The sequence below is a fragment of the Photinus pyralis genome, unplaced genomic scaffold (genome assembly GCF_008802855.1).
Source record: "Photinus pyralis isolate 1611_PpyrPB1 unplaced genomic scaffold, Ppyr1.3 Ppyr1.4_LG7, whole genome shotgun sequence".
Classification (NCBI taxonomy): domain Eukaryota; kingdom Metazoa; phylum Arthropoda; class Insecta; order Coleoptera; family Lampyridae; genus Photinus; species Photinus pyralis.
Window position 1 is genome coordinate 15246672 of NW_022170738.1, and position 20348 is coordinate 15267019.

Genomic DNA, 20348 nt, shown 5'->3' on the forward strand with positions numbered 1-20348 from the left:
GTACTAACAAAGCTTGCGCTTTAGTTTTTATTTTAGTGCCAAACACGTTGTGGTTGCTACTAGTATTTTTTAATTACGAACATAATGAATGACCTTCGTCAAAACCTCCACAAATTGAAAGTGCCGTTACCTACTTTTTTGTTCTGAAAACTCCTGAAATATCATGCAAGCTTGCCGAGTGATATACCTACTTTATTTCATGGACATTTAAAATTAACCAGGGCTCTTCAGTTTCTTCTAAGGGTTTCTAATTAAATACCTTTTTATAGGCGAGGCGAACTCCCTCGTCAAACTGAATTTTGGACAATCTTAATTAAGACTTTTTATTAAATTAACCGTAGTAAGCAATTTCACAGATTTTAATGGAACGGAACATTCCGTCAAAGTTAATACATCTGTAATCAAGAACAGATCGGATCTTGTCAAATTACGCGTGTAACCAATAGGTAAGGAACGATTTCGAAATTTCTATATCATTTGCTCTAATGATCATTCTGCGTTTGAGCCAACGGAAGTCGTTATCATGTGGCATTTAAGTGCGCATTGTTGTAATCCCTATCAATCCCTTACAAATTGAACATGTAACCAGAGAACCCACTAATACAAATTTATAATTATGTAGGTAGCTAATTCATGCCATTTCTGGCATTGTGCGCGCACCGGCGAACTGCGTAAAAAGTAAGTAGGTACATAATTATTAACCAATAATAGTTATTTATTATACAAAACGATAAAGGGATATTTTCACCATTGAGTGAAAGATTTCACGAGATGGTTAATTTCTCTTTATCGTCGCGTATAATACAAAACTTTATTTTATAGCAGAAGCCATATAAATCATTGTAAAGCTTCTGACAATTTTGAATTTAATTTAAAGACGTAAAAAATAGCAAGCTTAGGTTCTGACGTCGCGATCGTTTCCATAGGAACAGAATTGTCATATGTTCTGAACTTCATTTTATATCGTGCATTTGCAATTAGAATGACAGATGTCATTAGAATGCACAATCTTTGGTTCACTTTATCTATCCTTACGGTTAAATTGATCGCTTTATCTATCTTTTTGCGCGATCGGTCATTTCTGACTATTTACCATGGGTGTTTCCATGACAGTAGGTAGAATTTACCAGTTGCTATGATTACGACGACGTCAAAATTACTTACCGATCTAAAAACAGAACAGCAATAGTTATTTACGTTATAAGTCCGGTAGGTTACTTGTAACAGTACGAGTTAGACATTATGGACGAGGCCTTTTTAAAAATCAACAGTCTTACATTACATTTTAATCTTTAATTATTGTTAGGTACATTAAACGTACAATTTGTGCTGTTGTTTCCTATAGCAAGACGCTCATAAAGTCATAAAGGAAGTTCAAAGCTAGTAAACTAGGTACATCAGACACATGCACATTTTTATGAAATTATTAACTTCAATTTTGACAAATAAACTGGTTACCTAGTGATATACACCATACCACTTCGATCATTTCGATTTATTCTGCTCGTGAATTTCTTAGTGCATATTTATATTGGTTGCATAAATTTAATTTCGATCGCGCAAAAAATGTTATAAGCACGTCGAACGTTAAGGGTTACCGTTCTCAGACAATAATTGGAGTCGTCGCTTCGCTCCTCCTCCAAACAATTGTCTTCGAACGGTAAAAATCCCTTACCGTTCTCCATACTTAATATACTATTACGGTTAAAGAACGGCTTAGCCTACTCATTCAAACCTATTAAAATGTCAATTTAACATTTGCTTTTTTGGCAATAACTATAGCTATTGATTGCGATGGTAGAAATGGATCGAAATAATTAAAGGAGCCTTGCTTGAATGTTGACGTTGACATTCATAATAAAATTCACAGAAAAGGGCCCAAAGTGTATTATTTTTGAGAGTAAAAAAATACCATTATTAAATATTTCACTAAATTAAACAAAGTAGTAGACTGTATTTATTTCCCAATCCCTCAATGTTCGGCAACTTCGTTTCTGCATGTAAATAGGTGATAATTGCAGTGGTCAACACGACAATGTACGAGATAATATCGCTAGAAGTCTCTAGTTACATTCCTTTGTAAGAACAAGGCAATCAGTAATTCGAAGGTAGTTTAGAACTGTACTCGGAACCCTAGGAGTTGCTTGGGTTGCCTAATCTAATTATTTTAGATCATTTTCATAAACCTCGAAAACCTTTGTATAAAATTTTGAGAAAATGATTATTGAGGAACAATAAAAGCAAAGATTTTGGTCAGGAGACTGCATAGGTAAAAATATTTTTTTCTGAAATCTAAATTGTAGTTCACTTACAAAGTTTTGAGAATGATATCTGGGCGATTATAAACGAAATAAAAACAAAGTTAATTCCTTTCGTTTGAATTTGTATCTCAGTGTTTGGTTTTCCTTTTCATATTAAAGTTAAAAATTAAAGCGTCCGAACAGCTACTGAGAGTTGGCCATCTAATTCAACAGTCCAGAAACGGATTTTATTTTACTTCTTTCGTTTTGGAATACATTTTTGTAATTTTCGATAAATTAATTGCGTGTTTATTCGAATCCATTGTACGACCCGGATCGAGTTTTCATGTCAGTTTTTTCTTTTCTTGCCCAAGAATGATGTCAGGTGGTAAGTAATGAAAATTTCTATAGTTAATTCTTTGCAATTTTCGGAAGAAATTTTACATTGAGACATGAGCCGGAAGAGGAAAATAATTATAATTCTAAATTTATAGGATGTGTTGTTTTGAGCTAGTTGGGTGGCCTAGTGACCGCATCCCCAGTATGTAATTGTTTAAGTGGGGTCTAATTGGATAAAATACGAATAATAATATGACTTTTATTTCCACGTAATAGCAAAACATGGCATTGTTTTAGGGTTCTTTATAAAGACAAATTTCTACCTGCACATATTGTTGTATTCAAACTTTTTAAACAGTAATAACAAAAAAATTTCATTTAAATAACTCGAGAACATTTCCAACATTTTGTGGATATCTGGAGTATATCTCGACCAGGGTTTCTAGTCTATAACTTTTGATTGAGAATTTTGGTGCAGTCGATTTTTGGTAAAAAAGGAAGGTTTATACACTGCCTTTTTTTGAGCCCCGGAGAAAAAATTGTGTCGGACCGATCCCGAAAAAAAATTTTCTTATAGAATGTGGCCTGTAGAATCCATCATTTCAAACAGTTCCAAGATTGGGCTTAGTTTGGGTTAGTTTGGGATTAGTTCAAGAGTTACAGCCCTTTGAACTTTTGATTGAGAAGCCTAATCGAAAAAGTACGAATTGTTTTGGATTCTACGCACCAAAATTAATAAGAAAAAGTGTTTTCCCGAGAAATTTTGGTGCAGTCGATTTTTGGTAAAAAAGGAAAGTTATACACTGCCTTCTTTTGAGCCCCGAAAAAAAATTTGTCTCAGATCGACCGGAAAAAGGCATTTTCTTATAGAATGTGGCCTGTAGAATCCATAATTTCAAACAGTTCCAAGATTGGGCTACTAGTTCAAAAGTTACAGCCCTTTGAATTTTCTTTCGAAATTGGTTTCTAAGTCTATAACTTTTGATTGAGAAGTCTGATCGAAAAAGTACGAATTGTTTTGGATTCTACGCACCAAAATTAATAAGAAAAAGTGTTTTCCCGAGAAATTTTGGTGCAGTCGATTTTTTGGTAAAAAAAGAAGGTTATACACTGCCTTTTTTTGAACCCCGAAAAAAAAATTGTCTCCGATCGACCCGGAAAAAATTTTTCTTATAGAATGTGGCCTGTAGAATCTATAATTTCAAACAGTTCCAAGATTGGGCTACTAGTTCAAAAGTTACAGCCCTTTGAATTTTCTTTCGAAATTGGTTTCTGGTCTATAACTTTTGATTGAGAAGTCTGATCGAAAAAGTACGAATTGTTTTGGATTCTACGCACCAAAATTAATAAGAAAAGTGTTTTCCCGAGAAATTTTGGTGTAGTCGATTTTTGGTAAAAAAGGAAGGTTATACACTGCCTTTTTTTGAGGCCCGAAAAAAAAATTGCCTCAGATCGACCCGGAAAAAAATTTCTTATAGAATGTGGCCTGTAGAATCCATAATTTCAAACAGTTCCAAGATTGGGCTACTAGTTCAAAAGTTACAGCCCTTTGAATTTTTTTTCGAAATTGGTTTCTAGTCTATAAGTTTTAATTGAGAAGTCTAATCGAAAAAGTACGAATTGTTTTGGATTCTACGCACAAAAATTAATAAGAAAAAGTGTTTTCCCGAGAAATTTTGGTGCAGTCGATTTTTGGTAAAAAAGGAAGGTTGTACACTGCCTTTTTTTGAAGCCCTCAAAAAAAATTGTCTCAGATCGACCCGGAAAAAAATTTTCTTATAGAATGTGGCCTGTAGAATCCATAATTTCAAACAGTTCCAAGATTGGGTTACTAGTTCAAAAGTTACAGCCCTTTGAATTTTCTTTCGAAATTGGTTTCTAGTCTATAACTTTTGATTGAGAAGTCTAATCGAAAAAGTACAAATTGTTTTGGATTCTACGCACCAAAATTAATAAGAAAAAGTGTTTTCCCGAGAAATTTTGGTGCAGTCGATTTTTGGTAAAAAAGGAAGGTTATACACTGCCTTTTTTTGAGCCCCGAAAAAAATTGTCTCAGATCGACCCGGAAAAAAAATTTTCTTATAGAATGTGGCCTGTAGAATCCATAATTTCAAACGGTTCCAAGATTGGGCTACTAGTTCAAAAGTTACAGCCCTTTGAATTTTTTTTCGAAATTGGTTTCTAGTCTATAACTTTTAATTGAGAAGTCTGATCGAAAAAGTACGAATTGTTTTGGATTCTACGCACCAAAATTAATAAGAAAAAGTGTTTTCCCGAGAAATTTTGGTGCAGTCGATTTTTGGTAAAAAAAAGGAAGGTTATACACTGCCTTTTTTTGAGCCCCGAAAAAAAATTGTCTCAGATCGACCCGGAAAAAAAATTTTCTTATAGAATGTGGCCTGTAGAATCCATAATTTCAAACAGTTCCAAGATTGGGCTACTAGTTCAAAAGTTACGCCCTTTGAATTTTTATTCGAAATTGGTTTCTAGTCTATAACTTTTGATTGAGAAGTCTGATCGAAAAAGTACGAATTGTTTTGGATTCTACGCACCAAAATTAATTAAAAAAAGTGTTTTCCCGAGAAATTTTGGTGCAGTCGATTTTTGGTAAAAAAGGAAGGTTATACACTGCCTTTTTTTGAGCCCCCGAAAAAAAAATTGTCTCAGACGATCCCGGAAAAAAAATTTTCTTATAGAATGTGGCCTGTAGAAATCCAATAAAAATTTCAAAAAACAGTTCCCAAGATTGGGCCTACCTAGTCAAAAGTTACAGCCCTTTGGAATTTTTCTTTCGAAATGTTTTCCTAGCAGGACTTGACCTAATGAGATGAAACCTCGCAAAAATAAAACTCAAATAAGTCTTGACGGTACAAAACAAAAACGCCCACTTCGGTAGTTTTTCTTTACACCCATTTAAACGTCTAGTCCGTGTCACATATTTCTTGGCCTAAGCAACCAATTGTTCTTTAAAAATTTTATCTCGTGCACCTACAAGATTTTGTTCTTTGACATTCATTCAGTTCGTCGCACAAAAATGATTTCTTCGCAATAGTTTATTGGCGGAGATCATGTTGGAATCTAGGAAATGAAGTAGTATAGTAAGGCCGATCCTGGCTCACTTTACATTGAAAAGTGCCATATGATTGAAGTGTTAGCGTTTCAAGGTCAAAGTGGTGTTGAAGGTCAAAGTGGTATTGCGTAAGTGGGGGTGGGTGGGTTTCAAGGTCGAGTGTTGAGAATAAATGGGGTGTATTGTTTGTGTTTTTCGGAGGGGGGGTGATGGGTGAAGGCCATTGGATTTCAAGGTCGAGTGTTGAGAAGAAATGGGGTGTATTGTTTGTGTTTTTCGGAGGGGGGTTGATGGGTGAAGGCCATTGGATTTCAAGGTCGAGTTGTGAGAACAAAGGGGTGTATTGTTTGTGTGGAGGGGGGGTGGCGGCGGCTCAAGGCCGTTGGGTGTAATATAAGGTGTTAATTGGAAGACATTTGTCCATAATAACAAGAATCGACGAGATGTCAAGAGTCATTGTTCATAATCATCATCAGCAGCAGCAGCGGCAGCAACGGAAAAAAAGAATTGACGAGCTGGTAATGAAAATTAGAAAATTAAAGTGGGATGTGGAAATTTTGGGTTGTCGGCGCCGTATGGAAAAATTGATGTTGTGAGGTCTACTGGCGATTTGTGTGCATGAGATAAGGCCCAATGATGATGATGATGATGATGTACCTAAATAAAATGATTATTTCCTTGTGTATATGTAAAGTTGTGTGTATTAAAAAAAAAAAATGTACAAAGGGGTGTTTATTCATTTTCCCATCGGCAATGTCCCTGTTAGAACCACACCCGCGTGGTATAAGTAGGTGTTATTTGACATATTGATGGTTAATCGCGCTTGAATGAAGTTTTTGATCAAAATGATTGACCGTCTAGGGGCCCCTTTAGATCGTGTACATAAAAAAACTTTGCAATTTCGCGCGCGCATTAAAAATAGAACAGTATCAGTTTGTACTTCGTGGCCTTGCACTCGTTTCTCATTTATGGTGTTGTTGCTTACGGAAATAATTATGATTTTTGCGGAAATTAAAATTCGGGAATATCATAACTCAGGTACGTAACTTAGTAACAATACTTATTGCAGGGAGAAATCATGAAATGAGATTTATAATTTCCATTGTAGGTTGCTGCAACAACGCCCTGTTTCACTTTTGCTTGACCTCGACAATGAATTCCTCGTATTGGATTAAAATTATAGCCGTGGAAAGTTTGCGGCGGGATAAACTATATTAATAACAATAACAATTGCATCAATTCCGTATATTTGAAATAGGTACATACAATAATTACATTATTATTTCGTTATAGTTACATTGACATTTGTTTTAAAAATGTAATATAATTAATTATTAATTGCATTTCTTTTTGGAGATGCTGCTGTTGTGTTCGGGATGCCGTTAATTCCCTTTCCAACCTTTCGGTAAGAAGTTGGGAATCTCGGTGCTTCGTTTCAACAATGGGCAACATTTGCTCCAGGCACCGCATGGACACCATTGCCAGCTCTTGGGGGTTGGACGGCTCGTGCCACCTGTGCGGGTCCAGCGGGGGTGGTGGTGGTGGTGGCGGCAGATCTGTTGCTGCTGCTGGGGAGATGTTTTGGTAGATGTCTCTTAGGACATTCATGTCCTTTGCACCCGCCCTTGGTAACGAAGCTCTGTAACAATAAGGAGAAAAGCACAGTATTAAGAATAGAGTGTATGTATATATTGCAAGTATAACTTACTGAAAGTGATTGTTGTTCACGGCGTTATTGCCCGGTGGCGGCGGATGAAATTGGTGTAAGCCATCTCCCGCGTGCTGATTTGACTGGGGCGGTGGTGGTGGCGGCGGCGCGGGAATTATGATGTGTTCTAATATCTGTACCGGATACTGATGATGGCTATGAAAACAAATATATATATTAGAATAATTTTTTAAAATTTGTTAATTTTTTTTTGTTTTCATGAGCAATTTTTACCTTAACTGCTGCTGCTGCTGATGCTCCTGGTCGTGAGGTGGAGGGATCGCCCTTACTTGTGGGGCATATACGTGGCTCACGATGCCCTCGTATTCTTTCAGAAAGTCGTCCAACTCATTCATGTTGTTGTTGTTGGCTGTTGTAGTGGTGGTTCTATAAAAACAATAAAACAATTGTATGGATGGTGGAAAGCGAGCGCGAGTACGCCTTACCTTTCCTGGTGTCCTTCATCATCTTCGGTAATGAGATTGATGATGACATCTCCGTCCATTAATTTTGATGGTTTATTTTTTTCTAATGCCGTTCTTAACACCGAATGTTCGCCACCGCCACTAGCACCACCGTAAGGCTTCTTGTTCGTTTCACTTTTTTTTTTAATACTCATTTTCGCGCCGCGTTTGTTGTTAAAGGAAGACATCGAGGAAGACATGGTCTTAACGTTCACGTTAATACTTATCCAATATGAAAAATCTCCACCTATATATGGGGAGGGTTTTTGATGGAGTTAGCAAAAGAGTGAAAATCAAGGGCGTTCTCACAGGTTGCTTTCCTGGTAGCTCAACACTGACTCCATTGTCCTCCTCCGTACTTGCATGAGACACTTGCGACACCAAAGCTTCCAAGACCTACTCATGCAGTAACACTGACTCCATTGTTCTTGTCCTTGAAAACGTACTTGCATGAGACACCTGCGACACCAAGGTTCCCAGACCCCACTCATGCAACTGCAGTAACACCGACTCCATTGTTCTCGACCTTGGAAACGTATTTGCATGGTGTTAGCAGAAAGCGCATGGGACACCTGCGACACACCCGAAGCTTCCTAGAAAAGCGCCAACAATAGCGAGCACTCATGTAAGAAAGGGAGTATTCATTAATGTCCTTCGGAACGTGAGCGTATAAAAGGCCTCCAATTTCCGCGATTTAATGACTTCGTCTCTGTGCATCTTTGACGTAATATTCCATCAACGACAAGTGTCTCTTTGTGTGTGTGTAAGTGTGAAGGCCTCTCGGATTTCGCGCAACTTTGCAGGCGAGCTATTTTTGTTACGTTTCGAGGAAGAAGAACTCTGGGAAAATAGTTTTAATCGTAGGTAGGTACAATGGAATCTGTTACGAGTTTAAGCAATAACATAGTTAATCTAACGCGTAATTCAATTAAATTATTAAAAAATAAGACCGATATTGTTAGACATATTTCAATAATCGATTCCAACATACGTTTGTTAGAGAAAGCAATTACCAATAACCTTCATAATGAGATAAATGAAAGCCCGATAAGACTGGAAGCGAATTTAACCCAACTTAAATATTTTCGAGCACAATTAAAACAACAATTGAAAAATATCTCGGTAAAAAGGGAGGGTTGTGGAATAGATGACACCGTCGATAGAAAAAATCATCCGCTCCGTACTTTGGCGTGGTACACCTTAGATTCTTGTTTTAAAGGCCGTTTGATTACCGGCGTCATTGTAAACTTTACCTATAAAGACCCCTTAGTTTTTCTAAAAAAATCGTACGACAGCTTTGCGTGCAAAATTGGTGAGGCGCTAAAACGATCAATGTTAAAGGTAAACGTAAGTTTGGCATGTAACTTTATCCATCCTCAAGATCTCAATGTAGATATGAAAACATTTCAAACGAGAAATGCCGTAATTGATATCGGCACCAATCTTAAAAAGTGGTACAAGGAGAACGTTTTTGATAAACTGCAAGCCAAGTTGGAAAATTTTTCCGAAAAACAGTCCGGTTGGGCGTTAAGTGAAGTGCTATTTGTCAAAATCAATATTAACAATTACGCTCCCATCAAAGGTGGTTTTTCAACATATATAAAGATGCCCTCGTTTATACTAGCTAAGAAAGCCGTTGTGAATGTACGAAACAATGATAAATTTTGTTTTCTATGGTCCATAGTGGCTGCTTTAAATCCAGTCACCGAACATGTTGATAGAGTAAGTAGTTATCCTCATTTTGATGACATACTAAAACGCGAATCTATTCAATTTCCTATTAAAATAACCGATATAAAAAAATTTGAGCAATTAAATCACCTCTCCATTAACTTATATTGCGTAGTTAAGAAAAAAGTACTTCCATTTATGTTAAGCGGTAAGACGGATGGTAGAAAAACCGTAAATTTATTGGTATTGTCATCAAACAATCAATCTCCTCCCAACAACAACAACAACAATGGCAACGATTATTATCATTACGCTTGGATTAAAAATATGTCGGCGCTGTTCTCCTCGCAATTATCGAATCGAGGTCATAAAAAATTTTTCTGTTACACATGTTTAAATCATTTTTCGTCGAGCGATCTATTAGACAAGCATTCAAAAAGGTGTCATCAAGTGAATAAGTGTTCCATTCGAATGCCTAACAGCAATAACGATACCGAAAAATATGTAGAGTTTACTCGCTATTCGCATATGGAGAAGGTTCCATTTGCTATTTATGCTGACCTTGAAACTATCTTGGAAAAATGCGATAACTCGACACCTCTTCAAGGTGTAGCCACCGCGCTTTACCAGTCACATATTCCGTTTAGTATAGGGTTCTATTTAAAGTGCTCGTACGATGAGTCACTTTCAAAATTTGCGATGGTTTATTAAACAGTTACATGATATCGCTAAATGGGCGAACGCCATAATGAATACTGTAGTTCCCATGGAGCGTTTAAGTTCGGCTCAACTGAAAAGGATCGAGAGTGCAACGCACTGCCACATTTGCGAATAACCTTTTTTGGAGGGTGACGTAAAAGTTAAAGTCCATAGTCATAGCGGTGGGGGGCTCTTTCGCGGCGTTGCTCATAGTAAATGTAACCTAAACTATAAAGATAGTCAGGTAATACCTGTAGTTTTTCATAATCTGAGCGGCTACGACGCTCATTTTATTATTAGAGAGCTTGCGACCGGGGTCATTCCCGGCGAAATCAAACTTTTACCCGTAAACAAGGAGAAATATATCTCGTTCACAAAGTACGTACAGGATACTTGTATTAAGTTTCGCTTTATCGATTCCTTTAGATTTATGAGTAGCAGTATAGATAAATTGTCCTCATATTTGGAGAATGACAAAAAAACCCTTATAAGATTGCATAGCGACAACGCGAATGAATTTGGTTTGTTAACGCGTAAGGGCATATTTCCGTACGATTATGTCGACTCATGGGAGAGGTTAAACGAGCTAGAGTTACCGCCTAGAGATGCATTTTTTAGCAATTTGAAAAACGAAGCGGTAAGCGAAGCCGATTACGAGCACGCGCTTAACGTATGGAATACATTCAACATTAAAACATTAGGAGATTATTCCGACCTTTATTTAAAAACGGATGTTCTTCTTTTGGCTGATATTTTCGAAAACTTTCGCAATACGTGCATAGAGACGTATCGGCTTTATCCTTTGCATTACTATACCGCTCCGGGTCTAGCTTTTGACGCCATGTTAAAAGTTACGGGCGTGAAATTGGAGCTTCTCTGATATTGATCAACTCATGTTTATCGAGAAAGGGATTAGAGGCGGTATAACGCAGTGTTCTACTAGATACGCCAAAGCTAACAACCCGTTCATGAAAGACTATAACAGCGACCTTGACACGACGTACCTATTGTACCTTGACATTAATAATCTTTATGGTGCCACAATGTGTAATTTCTTGCCCTTCGGCGAATTCTCCTTTGTAGAGGACATTGAAAATTTGGACATACTTAATCATCCGGACGATGCTGACGTAGGATACATAGTAGACTGTGATTTGGACTATCCCTCCGAGTTGCACGAATCTGATAGTGATTTTCCCATGGCGCCGGAGCATATGATACCCCTTAATTCAAAATTTAAAAAACTGATGTTAACCTTATATCCAAAGCGCGAATATGTCGTTCATTATAGAAATTTAAAGATATACGTGCAGCACGGTCTAAAATTAGTAAAAATAAATCGAGTATTGCAGTTCAAGCAGTCTCCGTGGTTGAAAAAATACATCGAATTAAATATCGGTATGCGACAGCGGGCGAAAAATGAGTTCGATAAAAATTTCTATAAATTAATGATTAATAGTCCTTTTGGTAAGCTTATGGAGAACGTGCGGAAATACAAGGAGGTGCATTTATTGACTAAATGGGGCGGACGTTACGGCGCTAGGGCATATATATCCAAACCAAACTTCCATAGTTGTACGATATTCGATAAGGACATGGTGATCATAGAAATGAATAGATTAGAAGTCTTTTTCAATAAACCTATATACGCAGGATTTGCAGTTTTAGACATTTCAAAAACGTTTCTTTACGACTTTCATTATAACTACGTTTTGAAAAAGTTTCAAAAATCGTCCGCAAAGCTGTTGTACACCGATACCGATAGTTTAATATACGCTTTTAACGTTCCCAACATATATGAAATTATAAAGGAAGATATTCATAGATTTGATACATCAGATTATGATCCCGAAAACGAGTTTGGAATTCCTTTGGTAAATAAAAAAATTCCGGGGTTAATGAAGGATGAAAATCATGGTCGTATAATGACCGAATTTGTAGGGTTGCGTGCAAAGATGTATTCATATGAGGTCGATGGAAAATTGATAAAGAAATCGAAAGGATCCACATCATCTAGTATGAGGGACGTTACGATCGATGATTATAAAAGGTCCTTGTTTAATATTGTAACTATAAAAAAGGAGCAGAATCTAATACGATCGAAGAAGCATGCCGTATACACATTGAAACAAAATAAGGTCGTATTAAGTCCTCACGATGACAAACGCGTCATATGCGCTAATCGTATCGATACACGGCCTTGGGGATATTGTAATTTTAGTAATCCTACCTAATACAACCATACTAACGACTACTACGACGATGATGTCGATATTCCACAACCTTCGCGTCTTTTAACCACACCTTTTGTATTTTAGAAAACCCCTCAACAATAACAACAACAACAACAACAATACGGATAATGGATAGCGAAAATTTGAAAATACAATTGGAGGAGGAGCTATACAAAGCTTCTATTCCCATTTATAAACAATTTTTAAAACAAGCTCTATTGAGAAACTCATCCACTACATTCATTAATGAGGTGTTACAAAACCTCATTATCCTCCCCGATGAATGTTTCGGTTGGTGTGCTTGCTCTAGAAATGTATGTGAAACTAATATTAGATTACTGATAGAGAGAAAAATTGAACTGGATAGGTTAGTAAAATCAATATCCTGTAATGTTAGTGATTGTAGTAGTGGTAGTAATATTGATAGTTTACCGTTTCATATCAAACAATATGTAATTAATTTACTCAAGTCTTCTGCAGGTGTGTATAAGGATATTTCATATGTAATAAATGAAAGTATTTGTAAATCTGCAGAATATGCCAATGTTAATGCCCTAACATTATTTATTAAAGTATCCGTAGAAAAGGGAATAGAGTGTAGATTTAATACGCACGAGGACAATCGTCATCGCGAGATATACACATGGATATTGGAAAATATCCGTACAGGCGAAGAGAATCCTGATGCACTTCTCGGTTGGACCTGCGGACCAGACTCCGCAATATGGCCCTCTACTCAATTGCTCGATTATAAAAAGACTCGAGAATTACTTTTAACGATAATGAGAAAAAGAGACACTAGGAAATATGTTGTATGGTGAATTACAATAATAAAAAGTAAATATTTAAGTTTTTAGTTATTTATTTATTCAAATCGACACATCATAACCTTATAGAACAACATTATTTTTATCAATCCACGATTTCTCGTCCAGACCCAACCATTTCACGTACACTTTGTCTTTCTTGCGACGCAGGACTTTTTCAACCAAGTATACGTCCGAATACTTGGCCTTCTGCAACTCATGTTCGTAAAATCCACCTAAAATCGGTTTAGCCTTCATGTCTTCCAACAAATACGTGACCGGATTTGTTATTTGTACTTTTATAATTTTGAACAGCTCACTGGACCAATTGGGGGTGTAGCCCTTCGCAAATATGGATTTAAATTTGCTAATTCGAACTACATCGCCGACATTAAAACGGCATTTCTTATTGTTGAAGAGCTTGATGTGGTTGTAGGCGTCCAGCTTTGTATCGGCCTTCACTTCGATCGGTTTCATCCCCGTTGTTCGATGTTTACGATTATTGTACTCGCTCGTGATCGATTCGATTGCATCTATCCATACATATTTTCCGCGTAAACTAAACTGCCGGTACAAGGGGTTTTTTATACTTCTTATAACCCTCTCGGCCAGTGCGGCCTTTTTCGTACTGTACGTGGAATAGTGATTAATGCGTTCTTGCATCATTAATTTGGCGAATGATTTGTTATAGAATTCCTTCCCTGCATCGGTCTGTAGATTTTTCGGTCTGCGTCTCGTAGATTTGAAAATAGCCTGTACGGCTTTTGTCACCTCCTCACCCGTTTTAGTCTTCAACCCTCGCGTCCATAGATATTTTGAAAAACAATCGATAACTACTAATATGTATTTGTAGCCTTTATTCTCTTTTGCGTAAGGTATAAATTCGGCTAGATCTGCTTGCCAAAGATCATCGAAGCCTTTAATGATGGTACGTCTACGAGGGAAGTTTTTGCGCGCCGCTTTGTGTAACTCGTTCACCACCTGCTGCATCCTCTATTAGTTTATGTAAAGTTTCTTTGACCGCTTTCAACTCTTCCTCTAGTACCGCTACGTAATTGCGAAGACTGTCTACGGGCGCTTTCGCAATCTGCATGTATTGTGTGAGGTACCCTTTATTTATGGCATCGCGGTCGTCTACTGGATCGGCGAGGTTCATTAACCGGTTTCCGTTGAGATTTAGTCTTGTTGATAGGTAGTGTTGCAACGTTAGGGCATCGTGACGTTCAATAGGGTAGACAACATAACTTAGTCTCTTATTTTCTACATTTATCGTATCGTCGGTAATGGAAAATTGTCTTTAACAGTTTTCCAAATTGAGCATGCGTATGAGAACGTCCGAATTTATCCATGGTGAATGTAGGCAAGAAAGTGTTTATCTGTTTACCTGTTTATCTGTTTACCTGTTTGTCTGTTTACCTGTTTATCTGTTTACCTGTTTATCTGTTTATCTGTTTACCTGTTTATATGTTTACCTGTTTATCTGTTTACCTGTTTATTTGTTTATCTGCTTACCTGTTTATATCAGAAGCTGTTTATTTTGAAAGCTGTAGATATACTTGATAGCAGTATTTTCCAACTGAAAAATAAACACCTTTTCACGGTAGGTTTTATATAGTGATCGAAACCTTTCCTGAAACGACCGTTTGCACATCCGCATCCTTATTTATAGGGCATTAAGAGAAAGAAGAAATGTTACACTTTTATCGCTTTATTTACTAAACAATTACGACATTGTATAGTTGTTATGTATGTAATACACGTTTGCCAATGCACAATGACATTTTGGATAGGAATGATATAAACAGCTGGCTTCCAATTTAGGTAATGCAGGTTCCTCGTTGATCTCGACGACATCCTGCGATAAGGTTTTTCGTATAAATTCTGCCTTCTCCTTTCCCTTCACATATATAGCCTCCATTGGTGATACTAGCCGGCGAAGTATAATCGGAAATAAGTGGGGCGGTGTATGTCCTTCTTCCCATTTAATACAATGGTGGTTGTGCATCAGCCAGATAGCTTGTCTCTGGTAGTTCACATCTAAACTGCTAAATGAAAATGGAGGTTTGAACACAATATGTGCAACTTGGTGCCCATTAAATACCGCCAACTCCTTTGGCGTAAATGTCGTTGGGGATGTTTTAAATCCTTGAACGTCAATAGCAATAACCATTTTCTGCTACTGATTCACCAAACTGTTTCGAGACCTACGTACTACTGGACTAGCACTACTGTACTGCTCGCCATAGCTTATATTTCCAACTCGTAACCTTGAAAGCGGTTGACTGCGATGATTGGCTGTAATGTAAAAATAATTCATTGACTAACAGGCAGACATGCCATTGTTGGCTGTCACGGGGTACCTCATATATTCCTCAAAATAATTACCCAAAGCCTTCCGGCGTAGGTAATGAACCACAGGTCATTTGAACTATTGCGCGTGTGCTAAGTAGAAGGCCATTAGGTTAGTCACCCCATGGGTTACTGTCCTCGGTGTTGGGGTCATTCTACTATGGAAACATTATCACGTAAAACTGATAAATGACGAACAATCTCATCCCTATGTTTTAATAATGAAATACACTCCCGTGTCAGATTTACGATCCGAGTGCTCATTAATCCTACCGATGATGATACCATATTTGCACACGCCTGTTACGTTGCAATGTCACTGCACAGATGTGCGACTTGCACACGTTTATCTGTTTGAACTGAGGGTTCACGGGTGTCTTTATATTACCATCCTATGAGTCATGGCTTTTTCCAAGAAGACTGCCTCCTTTGTTCTCACTTCTCAGAATTTTCTATGAGTCATCGCCTTTAACCTTCATTTAGTTCAGGTAAGCTCCTTAGTTTCGACAACAATCACCCGGTTGCAGAATAGTAATTGTGTAATTATTAAACAGTATGAAGTTTCGATGAGAGAGACATGGAGAAATTAATTTTTAATCATGCTTATGCCCTCCGGAGACACTTTATGCGGCATTTTCCTTTATTGTAATTTTTGGTTGGTTTTTGGGGACGTTAAACGGAGAAGGTATAGATTTAAATGCGTCTATTAATTGCACGACATGTGAAACTCCCGCATGAAATGGTGTATATAAATATGTTTCTAAATCTTTGTTTAGCGATGCAAATAGAGGTCTAACTGAGAAAGAATTTTATTCAAAAATGCATACGGTCATTTTTTCAATAAATATTTTTATACAATAACTAAAAATTGCATATTTCTGTGAGCTGCTGCACGCGCCTCCCCTGTAACTTTAGAAGGGGCGCCTGCAATTATTCATTCTTGAACGCCTTGTAATTATAAGACTCTGATGTATCAATGAAAGTCATGAAACTTTATAGTTGGCATTTGCATGTGACAATTTTTTATGCTAGACATTTTTCACATGTATGCAAAACGCCTCTTAAATCCCGAACAGTGCAAAGGGCTATTTTGATCAGCACTTTTGTGTTGCACATCGCCTTCCAAGAACTAAAATAGTACAATGTACAAAGTGTCTTTTGTTTTGACCGTTGTTCGCAGGAAATTGCAGGAGCAGTTCGTATCTTCACGTCATCGCCCGATTTTCCTCAAACGCAATTTTTTCTAAGAACACCATTTGAAATTGCATTAAAGCATCGAACTAACTTACAGAAATAAAACATGCTACGTAAACGTATGTAAAATGTTGGGCAGATATGAAAGTCAATTTCGAAGAAACGAGAGAAGCTTTGCTTATATCATTTTTAAATCATGCTAAAGAAGGCAGTATTTCCTACAAAAATGTCCTTGATGCAATCTGGTTGCGGTTAAAAATTGTTGGACTTGAAACGCCGTTCCAGGAAAAAATTTTAGTCTTCTTAGCCTTGTAATTAAAATCGTACCTAGTAATTTTTCGCTAAAAATCCCCATAAATGCCTGTATTATAATTGAAAATAGACCCAATGCTTTGGAAATGTTTCATTAGTGAGATTATGAATGCGATTAACGTTATCGCAATTCTCTCATTTCCATTAGTTATTTTTAGGAGTAGGTGTAGGTACGTTCTTGACGAACACAAAGTCTTTTGCGTTCCCAATAAGTTTACTAAACTGTAACAACGAGAAAACTATTGGATATGACTGAAGGAGGAATGTCATTTTTAATCGCGCAAATTGTTATCCACACTGTTCACGTAAAATGCTTGTAGCTAAACATGTCCTCAGTGTGATAAATAGGTGCATTTTTTTACCTCGAATCGTAACTATAAGCTAATAACGTATTAGCATTGAGTAAAGAATTTATTTATTACTCAATGGTATTAGGTACCTCTGAATGGGATTAATACCTTCAAGCGATAGGCGATGTTATAATTAATTAGATGTGTTTAATTAAGACATAATTTTTTATACAAAATGAAACCAAATTATTAAAATTTGCTTTAGGTACACATTAAGTAAAGTTATTTTTAGGTGCACGATTATTCGTTCTTGAATCCGTATACTCTTCTTTTACCTGAATCATGAATGCATTTATCTAGTTCGTTAGGCATTTCTGTGAGCACCCGTCATCGCATCCAGGTCCGCAATACTGATAGCCAGGAATATGTAGTTCCACTGGAAGTTTGTTTATGAGATTATTAACCAAGCCACTCCCATCCGTACACTTCCGCTTCCGATTCAACATTGTTGAATTGCGGCAATAAGTTGCCATATTTATAGGAAATCCATTCATCAAATAAAACAAAAATGCTCAAATAAAGTACGTTTATTGACATATGTGATACATAAAATAAGTAGGTCGATAGTATAATAATTCCATCATGCAAACTGTATTGTGAGAATTGACGTTAAACTTATAGTTTAATACGTCTTCAATATCGCGATAGATGTTGTCATCGTCGCCCTCGTCCTCGTCACCAAACTCCATTTTACGAAAATGACGGTAGTTAATCACCTGTTCGATAACATCCTGATAGAAACAGGACAGAGCGTACGATTCCAGTAAATCCAAACGATAGTTGATTATATCTTTTAGATTAAACAATTCTTCAACGACGTACTTACTCATCGTGCAATAATGCAGCTTATCACGTTGTATTGTTACGCTCTCTAATATTTTCTCAGTCGTCGTGGGATCCCGCACAAATTTCCTGTTATAATGAATAGTAAAATTTGCGTTAAGCGATTCAGAACTTTTGTCGTGCTCAATATCTTCTTCCTTAACATTGGACCAGTCGATCCAATTTTCGAGCTCTTGAGATCTAAAGAACTTCATCTCGAGATATGTTTGGTGCTTTAGAAGCATTTCCCAATCTTCTTTCACCATCACTATCGCATTTAATGGAGAGTGCACAATTCGTAAAACTGGGGCCAAATTAAGATGCGTACTGTAGCCAATTTCAATATATTTCTTCGAATTGCTTTCACCATCGTAGAGGTCATATGATGAGCAATCGATTAAACGTTCGTCGGCAGCTTTACTATGCACATTTTCGGCAAACTGGGTGATAGAATCATCACTAGTGTCTTTGTTGTTATTACAGCACCAGCACGAGCACGAGAAATAATTATTAGTACAACTGATTGTATCCATTTTGGAGCTTTTTTTCGTTGAGATGATCTCGACCCCACGATCACAGAACAACTAAAGTGTTTCTAAGGGTGGATATGCATTTAAATAAGAGACACAATTTCTCTCTCTCATCAACAACATTTTATTATTTCTCTCTATCTCATTTACAACTTTTTTACATAAATGTTAAATTAGTAGTCTTCCCCGCCGTTCCGGCGCTTGTTATAAACACTTCTTCCCTGGACAAGGTGTCCTTGAAGATCTGCAGACGGTTGTCGCTCTTGAAGTAGTCATAAAAGCGCAAAGGAAGGATGCACTTAAAGTTCTCAGTATCGATCAGTATTCGGTCGCCATATTTGGTATTGATTAGGTCGATACCAATCACTTTATACTTTTCACCGACCTTCATATCCTTGACGTTCTTGAAAGGTTTGCAGTAGGTGCTACTGTTGAGTTGATTAAGATCCATTTTAACTGATTAGCGAACACTATTCGACTGATTCCATTCACCGTTTCTACCACCATTATATTGCTGTCTGTTGACCTTGAAATTTAATGCGATAAACATTACTGTCTGGTGACCTTGAAATCTAGTGCGATATACCATTACATTGAGTTCTGGTGACCTTGAAATCTAGTCAGATAAACTGATAAACGATGATTTTCTGCTAAGACGGGAGACAATATCTTACAAAATTGCTCTATTTTTGTACTAAAGCGAAATCTATCCAAGGCCATAGTTTCCCAAGGCCCTTTTCGTGCCGCACTATATGCAAAGGACCACGCGATCAGTACATACACGCGATTGTTACTATCGTCAAATGTAACTTTCTTCATCACCGTATTATGTATTCACCCAACTGAGTCTCGTTCAGTCCGTTTATAAGGCAATCAACGCATATTTTGTAATTTAAAAAGAGTCTACATAGTTCAATCCCCAACTCATACGTTTGGACAATGTTTTGACACTGTTCCCTAAAAGTCTCAGGTCCATAGACCGCCTCATGCTCAGCATCAGATAGCAATACCAATAAGGTTTGATGAAGGCATTCAACAGCCGTTCGCCGCATATTCCCCCTTAACACTAACCACATTTCAAGCTAACATCTTCTAATATCTATATTTAAATTGCAACACGTTTGACCTTGAGGCGGCACCCCAGAAAAACACAAACAATTTGATTACACACAAACAACATACACAACCTCCCTTTGTTCTCAGCGATCGACCTTGAAATCCAACGGCCTTGAGCCGCCGCCACCCCCCCTCCACACAAACAATACACCCCTTTGTTCTCACAACTCGACCTTGAAATCCAATGGCCTTCACCCATCCCCCCCCCCCCGAAAAACACAAACAATACACCCCATTTCTTCTCAACACTCGACCTTGAAATCCAATGGCCTTCACCCATCACCCCCCCTCCGAAAAACACAAACAATACACCACATTTCTTCTCAACACTCGACCTTGAAACCCACCCACCCCCACTTACGCAATACCACTTTGACCTTCAACACCACTTTGACCTTGAAACGCTAACACTTCAATCATATGGCACTTTTCAATGTAAAGTGA

The 20348-nt window shown here is 37.3% G+C and overlaps 2 protein-coding genes and 1 long non-coding RNA gene across 3 annotated transcripts; 1 reads left to right on the forward strand and 2 right to left on the reverse strand.

Moving 5' to 3' along the window:
• The first annotated feature begins 5997 nt into the window (after positions 1-5997).
• LOC116175347 lies at positions 5998-7366 on the forward strand. Its single transcript, XR_004146290.1, has 3 exons — positions 5998-6687; positions 6758-6907; positions 7006-7366. It is a non-coding gene; the product is annotated as an uncharacterized LOC116175347 (long non-coding RNA).
• LOC116175346 (formin-like protein 3) lies at positions 6880-9109 on the reverse strand. The gene is made up of 4 exons (XM_031493419.1): positions 7804-9109; positions 7592-7744; positions 7358-7513; positions 6880-7288 (listed from the first exon to the last, which is right to left on the reverse strand). Exons 1-4 carry the CDS (start codon positions 8019-8021, stop codon positions 6943-6945), a joined length of 873 nt encoding a protein of 290 aa, XP_031349279.1. The 5' UTR covers positions 8022-9109; the 3' UTR covers positions 6880-6942.
• Positions 9110-17963: 8854 nt separating this feature from the next.
• LOC116175676 lies at positions 17964-20095 on the reverse strand. Its single transcript, XM_031493913.1, has 2 exons — positions 19375-20095; positions 17964-19314 (listed from the first exon to the last, which is right to left on the reverse strand). The coding sequence occupies exon 2, from the start codon at positions 18789-18791 to the stop codon at positions 17964-17966; it is 828 nt and encodes a 275-aa protein (XP_031349773.1). The 5' UTR covers positions 18792-19314; positions 19375-20095.
• Positions 20096-20348: the final 253 nt, after the last annotated feature.